Genomic DNA, 12,681 nt, shown 5'->3' with positions numbered 1-12,681 from the left:
TATCCCTGAGCCTTTCTGTCCAGTCCCCGACACCGAGCTCCTAATGCCCTTGTAATCTTCTGGGCCGTGGAGGGTCTAGGAGCATCCTCTGTTCTCAGGTCTGTTCTCTGGCCCCGGCTCTGAATTTCCTGGGGGATTGGAATGTCTTTCGTTCTAACAAGGTGCCTCTTTGGTGGCTTCAGTCGGACCAAGCCTTGAATAGAAGCTTGGACTCTGGGCTCACACCCTCCTGCCCCATCTTCTGGGAAAATGGCTTTGTCACCAACCGTGCTTGGGTGCTGGAGCCCCCAAGAAAAACCTCTGACATGGAAGGCTCTGAGAGCTTCCAGCTCCTGCACTAGCGGAAGTGCCCCGTGGCTGAGGCCCCCGGGTGTGCCCTGAGATGTCACTTGATGCATCTCTCCCACCTGAGCAATTATCTGCATCCCTTCTCTGTGTTTGGGTTTTTTTTTTTTTTTTAGATTTATTAATTTATTTGAAAGGCAGAATGATGGAGGGAGAGAGAGAAAGAGAGAGAGACCTTTTATCCACTGGTCACTACCCAAATGGCTGCAACAGTGGGGGCTGGGTCAGGCCAAAGCCAGGAGCCTGGAGCTCCATCTTCCATTGCTTTTCCAAGCACATTAGCAGGGAGCTGGCTTGGAAGTGGAGCAGCCAGGGCTCGAGCCAGTGCTGTTATGGGAAGGCAGTGCTGCAGGTGGTAGCTTAGCCTGATGTGCCACAACCCCTGACCCCCATCTGCAGCCTTTGTAATATATACTTGATAACAGAGGCCGGAGCAGGTAAAGCCACCACCCACAGCACTGGCATCCTATATGGGCGCTGGTTCGGGTCTCGGCTGCTCCACTTCTGATCCAGCTTCCTGCTAATGTGCCTGGGAAAGCAGTGGAGGATGGCCCAAGTCCTTAGGCCCCTGCACCTATGCGGGAGACTGGGTGGGATGAAGCTCCTGGTTTCTGCTTGGCTCAGCTCTGGCCGTTGCGGTCATCTGGGGAGTGAACCAGCGGATGGAAGACCTCTCTCTTTCTCTGCCTCTCCCTCTGTGTGTGTGTGTGTGTGTGTGTGTAACTCTGCCTTTCTTAAAAAATCTTTTTTAAAAAAAATCCTTGATGACAATGAAGTCAGTGCAAGCCAGGTGTGTTTCACTGAGTCCTGGGAACAGCTCCAGCAAGTGATTAAACCTGAGAAGAGGATTGTGGAAACTCCCAATTTCTCTCCATTTTTTTTTAAACAAAAATTATTTGAAAGGCAAAGGGACACAGAGACAGACAGACAGAGCTCCCATCTGCTCGTTCACTCCCCAAATGCCCACGACAACAGCCAGGTCTGGGCCAGGCCAAAGCCAGGAGCTGGGAGCTCCATCCGGGTCTCCCATGTGAGTGGCAGGGACTCCAGCAGTTGCGCCATCATTGCTGCCTCCCAGGGTGCACATCAGAGGGAGCAGGAGGAGACGCCAGGCACTCTGGCGTGGAATGTGGGCTCTCCCAAGCCAGGGCTTCACTGCTGTGCAGATGTCCAGCCAAGAACCCCCAATTTCTAGCCAACTCTGAATCTCTAGAGATTCAGATTTTCAGTGGGTAGCTGAAGTGTGGGGGCTGCACCCTTCACCTGTGGGGTCTGGCTGCCTCCAGGGAGATAGCTTCAGGATTGAACCGAATTAAAAGACTCCCAGCTGGCCTTGGAGAAATGGGCAGTGTTGTGTGCTGTACAGAAGGTGAGAGCAGGCACTCGGTCTTTCCTGTCTCCTGCCCATGAGCAGGTGCACCTGGGCGCACTCCCATGCCGCCGGCTGCTGCAGCCCCTGAGAAGGAGGCGGCCCTGGTCAGGTGGGGGCTCCTCCCGCACAGCTCAGCACTCGGTTGCGGGGGACGGGGCGGGGTTTGTTGTTCCCCGCAGACATCGACGAGTGTTTGTCCAGCCCGTGTGTGAATGGCGCATGCCTGAACCTGGCCGGCTCCTACACCTGCGAATGCGCCCCCGGAAGCCGACTGGGACCCTCCCGGACCGTGTGCCTAGGTGAGAGAAGTAACGGGGCCCGGGCGTCTGCGGGTGCGGGCGCAGGTGTGAGCCACGCAGGTGAGCCACGGGACTCATCTCCAGCCCTCTCCCCGGCAGACAGCACCAGGGGTACCTGCTGGCTGAAGATCGAGGACGGCCGCTGCGAGGCGAACCTGCAGGGGGCGACTCTGCGGTCCGAGTGTTGCGCCACCCTCGGGGCCGCCTGGGGGAGCCCCTGCGAGCCCTGCGCTATGGGTAACGTCCTTCTCTGGGCCTTCCTGGCCGGGCCACTATGGGAAGCGGTGCCTGCTAGGGCTGCGTGGCGACAATGACTCTCTGCTCCACACTTCGTTCTCCCAACTACAGACCCTGCCTGTGCCCGTGGCTTTGCCCGCGTGGACGGTCTCACCTGCGAAGGTAACTCCCTACCTGCACAGGGGCAGGTGCACGTCCCAGGTGATGCTGGGGCCCCTCCCCGGAGCCTTTGGCGAAGGAGACAGAAGTCGCCCCTCCCTGCAGTCCTGGCCACGCCCCCCGCCTTCCTAGGCTGTGGCTGGCCTGTGCCCTCCCAGACCTGGGACACCCCAGCCCCGCTCCCTCCACTTAACCTCGCCCTACCCAGATGTGAACGAGTGTGAGTCCTTCCCCGGCGTCTGTGCCAACGGACGCTGCCTCAACACCGTCGGCTCCTTCCGCTGCGAGTGTCCCCAGGGCCTGACGCTGGACGCTGCGGGCCGGCTGTGCGTGGGTGAGTCCCGTCCAAGGCCCCAGATGGACTCTCCTCTTCTTCCTTCTTCCCTCCCCCTCCCCACCTCTGCCCACCTCGGGTCAAAAGCATTAGCTTTTGTGATTCCTCCCCCAAAACATTAACTGCCCTGTTTCTTTTGAAGAACTTTCTGATTGACACATAACATTTATAGATATTTGGGCGGTACAGTAGGATCATTGGATACACGGGTGCAGTGTGTAGCCATCAATTCAGGGTAATTAGCATTTCTGGCTCCAGCGTTTATCCATCCCATATGTGGAATCTTCTAGTTCTTTTGAAATACAAATTGTAAATTGTGGTCATGTCAATGTGCTGGAAAACATTACTGTTAATCCTTTCTATCTGTTCATATTTTTTCTTATTAAAATTTTTTACTTGGGAGGCAGAGAGAGAGAGCTCCCATGTGTTGGTTCATTGCCCAAACACCTGCAATGGGGCTGGGGCGGGGCCAGGGTCAGGAATACAATCCAGGTCTCCCATGTGGTGGCAGGGATCCAATTATCTGAGCCATCACCTGCTGCCTCCCAGGTCCGCATTTGCGGGAAGCTGGAGTCAGAGCAGGAGCTGGGTATGGAGCCCAGGCAGTCCCAGGTGGGCTGCAGGGACCTCCAATCTAGATCAAACACCTGCTCCCTGGATGCCCACAATGGCCGGGGCTGGGGCAGGCCAAAACCAGGAGCCAGGAGCTTCCTCCGGGTCTCCCATGTGGGTGGCAGGGGCCCCAGCACTTGTGCCATCTTCCACCACCTTCCCAGGCTCATCAGCAGGGAGCTGGATGGGAAATGGAGTGGCTGGAAGTGGATCTGGCGCCTGTATGGGTTGCCAGCATCTTAGGTGGCGGCTTAACCCTCTGCCCCTCGAGCTGGCCCCTATGTGTGTTTTCCCTGGGAACTCTGTGATGTCCCCTTGTATTATTCTTGGCGTGCTACTCTGGGATGGCATCGGAGCTCAGTAAGGGGAGCTTCGACCTCAGGCAGCGTCCATGCCACAGCGGGGGCGTGGGACACACTGACCTTGGCTGTCTGCAGATGTCAGGCTGGAGTCGTGTTACCTGCGCTGGGACGAGGACGAGTGTGGGGCCCGCGTGCCTGGCAGGTTCCGGATGGACGCGTGCTGCTGCTCCGTGGGTGCTGCCTGGGGTGCCGGCTGCGAGGCCTGCCCGCAACCCGACTCCCCGGAGTTCGCCAGCCTGTGCCCATGGGGGCTGGGCTTTGCCAGCCATGACTACCTGTCCGGGCAGCCTTTCTACAAAGGTATGGCTGGGGGGCGGGGAGCCTGTAGGACGGCAGGTGGGGGTCGGGGGGACGTGGCCAGTGCTGGTCAAGGCCTGGAGCTGGGACACGTGTTTTGGAGAAGGGACTTGGGGGACTTCCAGCCTCCGTGAAATCTCTTGGTCTGGCCTTGCCAAGGCAATCGCAGGCCGCACTTGAAATACAATGAATATGTAGCAGACTAATCTTTTAAAAAGATTTATTTATTTGAAAAGCAGAGTGACACAGAGGGAGAGAGAGAGAGGGAGAGACAGAAGTGAGAGAGACAGATCTGTGCATTGGTTCAATCCCCAAACGGCCACAACAGCCAGGGCTGGGCCAGGAACCTGGAACTCCATCCGGGTCTCCCACATGAGTACAGGGGCCCAAGCACTTGGGCCATCTTGTGCTGCTTTCCCAGGTGCATAAGCAGGGAGCTGGATTGGATGTGGAGTAGCCAAGACTGGAACCTGCACTGTGATATGGGATATGGGTGTCTCAAAAGCTGTGGCCCCTACATTTTAGTGAATGATGTTGTAAATACACAAGTGGCCCTCGGCAGAGAAAAGATTCTATGCCCCTGGTTTAGGGCTTCAGGGTGGCTTGGCTGATAACTGATGATGATTTCATTATGCCCCTCTCCCAACCCCTCCAACCCAGATGTGAACGAGTGCAAGGCCTTCCCCAGCCTCTGTGTGCACGGCACCTGCCGCAACACAGCGGGCAGCTTCCGCTGCTCCTGCGCCGGGGGCTTCGCCCTGGATGCCCAGGAGAGGAACTGCACAGGTGGGTGCCCCACCTCCGTCTGCCTGTGTGCTGTGTGACCCAGGAAGGGCCATTGCCCTCTCTGGGCTGTAGTGACCACATCTTTAAAAGGAGGGGCTGGCAACAGTGACCGCTGGCCTATGAAGAAACCTTGTGCACTTGCTCATTTAGGGCATCTCAGTTTTCCCAGTGTGGTTCAGGCTCTTGGGACTCCTGTGTGGTCCCTGCAGGTAGAGGCATGGAGACCCTGTCCCGCACCACCTCTTGCCCACAGCCAGGGGGCTCCCCCTTGGCCTGCATCCCCCTCATTTCTGCTCCAATGTATCCCCCGACCCTGATTTATGCCCCCTGGTGGCGCACGCTGGACCCTAGCCCGTGCCTCCTCCCCCACAGACATTGAAGAGTGCCGCATCTCTCCTGACCTCTGCGGCCAGGGCACCTGTGTCAACACCCTGGGCAGCTTCCAGTGCGAGTGCTTCCGTGGCTACGCCAGCGGCCCTGGGATGATGAAGAGCTGCATGGGTAGGATGCCTTGGGGTGAGGGTGTGGCCAGTGCAGCAGACAGGGTGCCTGTGGCGGGGATGGGCCTGGGGAGGAGCTGAGACACAGCAAGTGTGGGGGGGGGCATATGATGTCACCTAGGGCCAGGGATCTGGGAGTGGCCGGCCACTTGAGAAGGCAAGGCCCCAGAGAGAAACCTGAGGAAGGGGGCATTTAAGAAGCTTCCCACAGAGCCAGCATTGTGGCGTAGTGGGTAAAGCCCAGTGCTAGCATTCTGTATGGGCACCGGTTCAAGTCCCAGCTGCTCCACTTCCAATCCAGCTCCCTGCTAATGGCCTGGGAAAAGCAACAGATGATGGCCCAAGTGCTTGGGCCCATGCACCCATGTGAGAGATCGGGAATTAACTCCTCACTTCCGCCTGGTCCAGCCCCAGCCATTGTGGCCATCTAAGGAGTGAACCAACTCATGGAAGCGCTTTCTCTCTCCCTCCCTCTCCCTTTCTGTAACTCTGCTTTTCAAATAAATAAATGTTACGAAGAGAGAGAGAGAGAGCTCATGTCCCATCCTACACTTTTTTTAAAAAAAAGGGCCGGCGCCGCGGCTCACTAGGCTAATCCTCCGCCTAGCGGCGCCGGCACACCGGGTTCTAGTCCCGGTCGGGGCGCCGGATTCTGTCCCGGTTGCCCCTCTTCCATGGCCAGCTCTCTGCTGTGGCCAGGGAGTGCAGTGGAGGATGGCCCAGGTGCTTGGGCCCTGCACCCCATGGGAGACCAGGAAAAGCACCTGGCTCCTGGCTCCTGCCATCGGATCAGCGCGGTGCGCCGGCCGCAGCGCACCGGCCGCGGCGGCCATTGGAGGGTGAACCAACGGCAAAAGGAAGACCTTTCTCTCTGTCTCTCTCTCTCTCACTGTCCACTCTGCCTGTCAAAAAAAAAAAAAAAAAGTTACTTTATTTGAAAGACAGAGAGAAAGAGAGAGCGAGCTGGTTCACTCCCCAGAAAGCTGAGTCAGACTGAGTCTAGAAGCCTGGAACTTTATCCAGGTCTCCTACGTGGGTGGCAGGGACCCAAGCACTTGGGCCATCTTTTGCTGCTTTCCCAGGTGCATTAGTAGGGAGCTGGATCAGAAGTGGAGCGGCCGGGACTCCAACTGGCACTTACATGACACGCTGGTGGCACAGGTGGCAGCCTGACCCACTGTACTGCAGTGCCCACCCGCCTCGATCCTGCACTAAGATTCATTTGATGACTACTTCGTGGGCCTCTACTGAGCTAGGGGCTGGAGCACGAGGCACTATCTTCTGGAGGCTCACAGACTCTTGGGGAGACTGACCTTGGCAAAATAAGTCTCTGAGCAAGTGCAGAATTGCTGAGGGGACATGTGGCCCGTAGGGCTTCAGAGGCAGCCAAGAGAACAGTGGGAATCCATGGCGGGCAGAGAGGTTGGAAGAGCAGGTGGGAGGTGGGAGCAGCATGTGCAAAGGCCCTGGGGTGGGCTGGGCTGATGAAGCTGCATGTGGCTGGATCGAGAAGAGGACGGTGATGAGGCTGCCGGGTGGCACTGAGCCCCGGCCTCCCAGTGTGTCTGACGCTGACTCCTGGCTCGTGGTCCCTGATACTACTGAGAATCCCTTTCCCATCTGTGCCCGCTCCTCTGGGTCCCCATTGCAGTGCGCTGGGTGGTCTGAGGCCTGAGCCTCCGGGTAGTCCTGGCTTCACCCCCGGTGAGGGGGGCCCCCAGCGACAGCAGCGGGGAGCTCCCGCAGGCCACGCCACCCCTCCCCGAGTCAGCGTCCTCATGCCTGCCCTCTGTCTCACCTCGTACAGATGTGGACGAGTGTGCAAGGGACCCTCTGCTCTGCCGGGGAGGCACCTGCACCAACACGGACGGGAGCTACACGTGCCAGTGTCTCCCTGGACATGCGCTGACAGCCGAGGGCACGGCCTGTGAGGGTGAGCGTGCTGTGTGTGTGTGTGTCTGAGTTGTGTGAGATAGGTGTGTGTGTGTGTGTGTCAGGGGATGTGCCCATGCGTGAAGATGAAAGTGTGTCCATGTGTATCTGTGTGTGGGTGGTTGCATGTGTAAACCGGCAGGAGTGTGTGGGTGTGAAATGACACATGTGCAGTTGTGCATCAGTGTGTATCTGTGAGACGTGTGACCTGCATGGGAGTGAGACGGGAGAGTATATTGGTGTGTGTGTGTGTGTCCAAGAGTGTGAGTCAGTGTATGAGTGTATCCTTGTGCACGGGTGCATGGGCATGAGGGTGTGCAGCTGTGTGAGCGTTTGAGCCGGTGGGGGTACTGGGGTGTGAGTGTGCCTTCCTAGTGAAGGTGAGGGGGTGCTTCGGGTGAGCGTGTGGGTGGGTGCTGATGGTGTCTGTGCCAGGGAAATGCGCTTGTGTGTGCGTGGGTGCAAGGATGTGTTTGCAGGTGAGTGTGAGTGTGCACGTGGGTCTGAGCGTGTACCTGGGTGCCTGTGTTTGCACAAGGGCCAGTGTGTTCCGTGTGAGACAGGGTGTGCCTGGGTCACGCGGATGTCACCACGCCTCCCAGCCATCCCCCCCGCCCCCCGCAGACGTGGACGAGTGCTCCCTGAGTGACGGCCTGTGTCCCCATGGCCAGTGCATCAATGTCATCGGCACCTACCAGTGCTCCTGCCACGCGGGCTTCCAGGCCACCCCTGGCCGCCAGGGCTGTGTGGGTGAGTCGGCACCCCCCCTCCGCCCAGCCCCAGTCGCGTCAGTGGCCTCTGCTCCCAAGCCCGTGCCTGACCCCCTGCCCGGCCCCTGCAGACGTGGACGAGTGCCTCGTGCGGAACGGAGGCTGCGCTGTGCATTGCGTTAACACCGAGGGCGGCTTTCAGTGCAGCTGTGGGCGGGGCTACGTGCTGACGCCCGATGGGCGGGCCTGTGCAGGTGGGTGCGGGGGCGGGGGAGGGGGGCCGCCATCCTTCTGCCTCCTGCAACGCAGAGCAGGCGTCCAATGGGCCCAGCGTGGAACAGGGCGCGGGCGAAGCCGGTCAGACCCCTGCTTGGCCTGAGGCAGGGACCTTGGAGCTCATCACCACCTGCAGCCCGGCTTCTTCTCTGCTCCCCTAGATGTGGACGAGTGTGCAGAGAACCCCAACGTCTGTGACCTGGGCCAGTGCATCAACGTGCCCGGGGGGCACCGCTGCCTGTGCTCCGACGGCTTCACAACCACGCGGGACAGGAGGACGTGTGTGGGTGAGCAATGGCAGCTGGGGGCATCCTAGGAGCGGACCGTGAGTGTCTGCAGCCAGGTGGCACTGGGATTCCCCCGTAGGATCTTGTGCACAGAGCCCGAGCTCCTCAGCTTTGTTCCTCAAACCGTGTGCCGAGCACTCCCTAGGTACCCGGCGCCTGTCACAGGTGGCACCCCCGTTCCAAAGGGCTTCACTTTGAGATCACCACCGGGGCAGGCATTTAGCCTGCTGATTAAAATTGAGTTAAGACACTCACATCCCACATGGAGTGCATGGGTTCAAGTCCCGACTCTGGCTCCTGACTCCAGCTTCCTGCTAATGTGCACCCGGAGTGGGGGGCAACAGGTATGGGCTCACGACCCAGACTGTGTTCCCAGCTTCTGGCTTCAGCCTGGCCCAGCCCTGGCTGTGAGTGAACCAGCAGGTGAAAGATCTCTCCTCTCTGTGTGTTTTTTAAATACATAAATGAAAAAACGACCTTGCAAGCAAATACGTTTAGGGAATGCCCTCTACTCTGCAACCCTGGGACGGATCCGTGTGGCTGTAGATGTCTGATAAGTCTTTCAGGAGGAAAAGCTGGTGGGCTTTTTAAGGACTACTGAATGGATTCAACCATACAATCCTTTGGGAATGTGTGCCTGGGGTATCCCGTGGAATGTGTGCTGTGAGGTATTCGGGGCACACCCACAGCAGCCCAGCGGTGTGGACCCCAACCGAAGGGATCCCAGCACAAGGGGACGACCCCACCCATCAGGGCTCTTGGGAATGCTGGCGGCCTCCCACCCACCTTCACCCAGCCCTCAACCCTGACACCCCTCTCCCTACAGACGTGAACGAGTGTGACCTCAACCCCCACATCTGTCTCCATGGGAGCTGCGAAAACACCCAGGGCTCCTTCGTATGCCATTGCCAGCTGGGCTACATCGTCAGGAAGGGAGCCGCGGGCTGTTCTGGTGAGCCGGCGGTGCAGGTGCAGGGAGCCCCATCGTGGGGGCTGCCCCCACCCTACCCCCTCCCCTGGGATGGATGGAGCACAGCCAGGATTCATTGTGTCAGACTTCCAACTGCTAAGGCCTTAGCAGGGTGCACGCAGCACCCGGGCTCCCCAAAACTGTCAGGGGGACCCCAGGTGCCCACAGCAATGGCCCCAAAACGTGCAGGCCCATTGCTGTCTGTGAGGCAGAGCTGTAGAGTCAGCCTCCTATACTTTCCTAACCACCAGATGTGCACCTGCTGGCTTAGTCCATGAGAAAAGTGTCCTGGGCTGAACAGCTATGCTGGGGGCCTGAAGCATGAAATCTGGGATCCTGCTGTCATTTCAGATCATTTCTAGGGGCTGCTGGGGCTTGGGGGTTTCCCTCTTAGGTTCTGGGTAAAGATGGAAGCTTCCTGGGTAGATGGGAGGGACCTTGGTGGGCCAGCCCTCCCCTAAGGAGGGACCCCGCTCTTCCTACCACTACTGCACTGAATCTCCCCTTCTGGGCCATCCCCTGTTCCCCTCAGACGTGGACGAGTGCGAGCTTGGTGGACACAGGTGTGACAGCCACGCCTCCTGCCTCAACGTCCCTGGGACATTCAGCTGCAGGTGCCAGCCAGGCTGGGTGGGGGATGGCTTCGAATGCCACGGTGAGTGTCTGGGGGCAGGGTGTCCCCACAAAGTGTGAGAGGCAGGTGGGTGCCAAGGAGGAGGGGAGGGGAGGCTGGGCCCAGCCAGAGGCGGTCTCGGGGAGCACTGAGGGGCAGGACTGCGGGGTGTGACCCCCTCAGCCCCCTAACGCACGCCTCAGGGGGCTCGGGGCTGTGTCTCCTGCAGACCAGGACGAGTGTATGGTCCAGGAGCACCTGTGCAGTCCACAAGCCGACTGCCTCAACGTCCTGGGCTCCTATCGCTGCACCTGCCGCTGGGGCTTTGTGGGAGACGGCTTCTCCTGTGAAGGTGAGATCTGGGAGGTGGAGGGCAGGGGCCCGGGAGAGAAGGCCACAGAGGCTGAGTCTCGGTGGCCAGTGTGCTTCAGGACTCTCTCTGAGGCACCCGAGGCTCAGCAGGTGCTAGTTGGGGTAGTGTGGTCAGCCCGTGGCTGGGTTCTCGCTGGGGTCTTAAGTGCTTGGGACACCTGCTTCATTCCTGTCCAGCTGGAGTCTGAGGGCCTGGAGCCACCTGTCAGCTCCCTGGCCCCTGGCTTGGTCATGTTCTCGCTTTGGGGAGAGGGGAAGTTCCTGGAGCCCCTTGCCCAGGACTTTGAGTGACAGCAAAGGGTTTGAGTGACTGGGGCCACCTTCCCACTCCACGTGGGTCCTGGCCCAGCCAACCCCCAGCTGTCTACCTCTTGGGACTCTCAGACAAGGATGAGTGTGCCGAGGACACGGACCTCTGTGAGAACGGGCAATGTCTCAACGTGCCCGGCGGGTACCGCTGCGAATGCGAGATGGGCTTCCAACCCACTGAGGACCACCAGGGCTGCCAGGGTGAGGCGAGGGGGCACGAGCCTGGGGCCCGTGGTGCAGGTGTCCGGTGGGGGCTGGGCTGACCTGGGGTTCCCCCAGATACAGACGAATGTGCCTTGGGCCCGGCATGTGCATTCGGGAGCTGTGAGAACCTGCCCGGGATGTTCCACTGCCTCTGTGACGTGGGCTATGAGCTGGACCACAGCGGCGGGAACTGCACAGGTGCCACAGCTGGGCTCTGGCTCCAGGGGCTGCACAGCTCAACCCTCCCTGACCTCAGGCTAGAGTTATCTTGGTAACACCCCCTGAATACATGAAGTGAATGAATGAAGTGACCTCCCACAGCTGCCAAAATGGTCCCCACCTGTGTGCTTTAAAAAAAAAAAAAAAACCAGGCAGAGATCAGTTTTGCCAGCCACTCCATACCCTGCCTTGGCTCAAGCCACAGGTGATATGTAAATGAGTGGGCGTGACCCATAAGCTTTATTGACACAAACAAGCAGTGGGCCATTGTGGGGGGTTGGATGCTGGAGGTTCCTGTTCCTTCCCAGGAAAGGACACAGCCTCAGCTGAAGTCCTGTGTCCACAAGTGCATGCAAGCAAGGGCTGTGGCCTCCCAGGAGGGAGCGGGAGGGCAGGGGACAGAGCGAGAGCTCCTTGTGACGAGGGCACCTGCTGTGCACAGATGTGAACGAGTGTGCAGACCCCGTGAACTGCATCAACGGCCTGTGCGTCAACACCCCCGGTAGCTACTTCTGCATCTGCCCCCAGGATTTTGAGCTGAACCCCAGCGGGGTGGGCTGCGTGGGTGAGTCCCTGGGTGGCTCTGGCTGGGTGCCCCTGGGGTGAACAGAGCTGGAGGAGCCACTACTCACACCAACCTGGATGTCCACTGCTGACCAATGGGACCCCACTGGTCCCCAACCAGTGTCACCTGTGAGGACACAGCCTTTTGGGAGTGGGCGTTTGGTACAGCAGTTAACATACCTGGGACACCTGCACCCCATAGCAGAGGGCCTGGGGGGTTCAGGTCCCAGCTCCGCTTCCGAGTCCAGCTCCCAGCTAATGCCCACCCTCAGAGATGGCAGTGATGGCTGAAGTAGCTGGGTCCCTGCACCCACATGGGAGACGTGGATTTAATTCTGGACTCTTGGCTTTGACTTGGCCCAGGCCCAGCTGTTGTGGGCATTTGGGGGCTGAAACATCTGTGGATGGAAGATCTCTATTTCTGCCTTTCAAATAAACAAAATTAAAAAGATACAGCCTTGGGGCTGGCGCCGTGGCTCACTTGGTTAATCCTCCGCCTGCGGCGCTGGCTTCCCGTATGAGCGCCGGGTTCTAGTCCCGGTTGCTCCTCATCCAGTCCAGCTCTCTGCTGTGGCCCGGGAAGGCAGTGGAGGATGGCCCACGTGCTTGGGCCCTGCACCTGCATGGGAGAACAGGAGGAAGTGCCTGGCTCCTGGTTTTGGATCAGCGTGACGCCAGTCATAGCGGCCTTTTCGGGGGTGAACCAACAGAAGGAAGACCTTTCTCTCTGTCTCTCTCTCTCACTATCTAACTCTATCTGTCAAAATTAAAAAAAAAAAAAAAGATACAGCCTTTTGGTTTAGGCAGAGTCTCATACACACTCCCTTACACACACCTCCTTCTCTGGCCGCAGTGTGATTTCCTTGTTTACCCATTCTAGAGCACCTGTCCACCGCACACACAGTCCCATGCACACATGTTT

The 12,681-nt window shown here is 58.9% G+C and overlaps 1 protein-coding gene across 1 annotated transcript in view; it reads left to right on the top strand.

The window, feature by feature from the left end:
- The window catches only part of FBN3 (fibrillin 3), a 64,927-nt gene that overhangs the window by 17,485 nt on the left and 34,761 nt on the right, over window positions 1-12,681 (top strand). Inside the window, 17 exon segments of the mRNA XM_051835504.2 lie at window positions 1,897-2,016; window positions 2,116-2,253; window positions 2,365-2,415; window positions 2,621-2,746; window positions 3,796-4,020; window positions 4,678-4,803; window positions 5,176-5,304; window positions 7,111-7,236; window positions 7,860-7,985; window positions 8,077-8,199; window positions 8,383-8,508; window positions 9,335-9,460; window positions 10,011-10,133; window positions 10,321-10,443; window positions 10,848-10,973; window positions 11,052-11,174; window positions 11,638-11,760. Coding sequence (XP_051691464.2) covers window positions 1,897-2,016; window positions 2,116-2,253; window positions 2,365-2,415; window positions 2,621-2,746; window positions 3,796-4,020; window positions 4,678-4,803; window positions 5,176-5,304; window positions 7,111-7,236; window positions 7,860-7,985; window positions 8,077-8,199; window positions 8,383-8,508; window positions 9,335-9,460; window positions 10,011-10,133; window positions 10,321-10,443; window positions 10,848-10,973; window positions 11,052-11,174; window positions 11,638-11,760 — 2,160 coding nt within the window.

Source organism: Oryctolagus cuniculus, assembly GCF_964237555.1.
Source record: "Oryctolagus cuniculus chromosome 16 unlocalized genomic scaffold, mOryCun1.1 SUPER_16_unloc_1, whole genome shotgun sequence".
Taxonomy (NCBI): domain Eukaryota; kingdom Metazoa; phylum Chordata; class Mammalia; order Lagomorpha; family Leporidae; genus Oryctolagus; species Oryctolagus cuniculus.
Note: the sequence above shows the minus strand (reverse complement) of the source record. Positions and strands in the feature narration are given on the sequence as shown.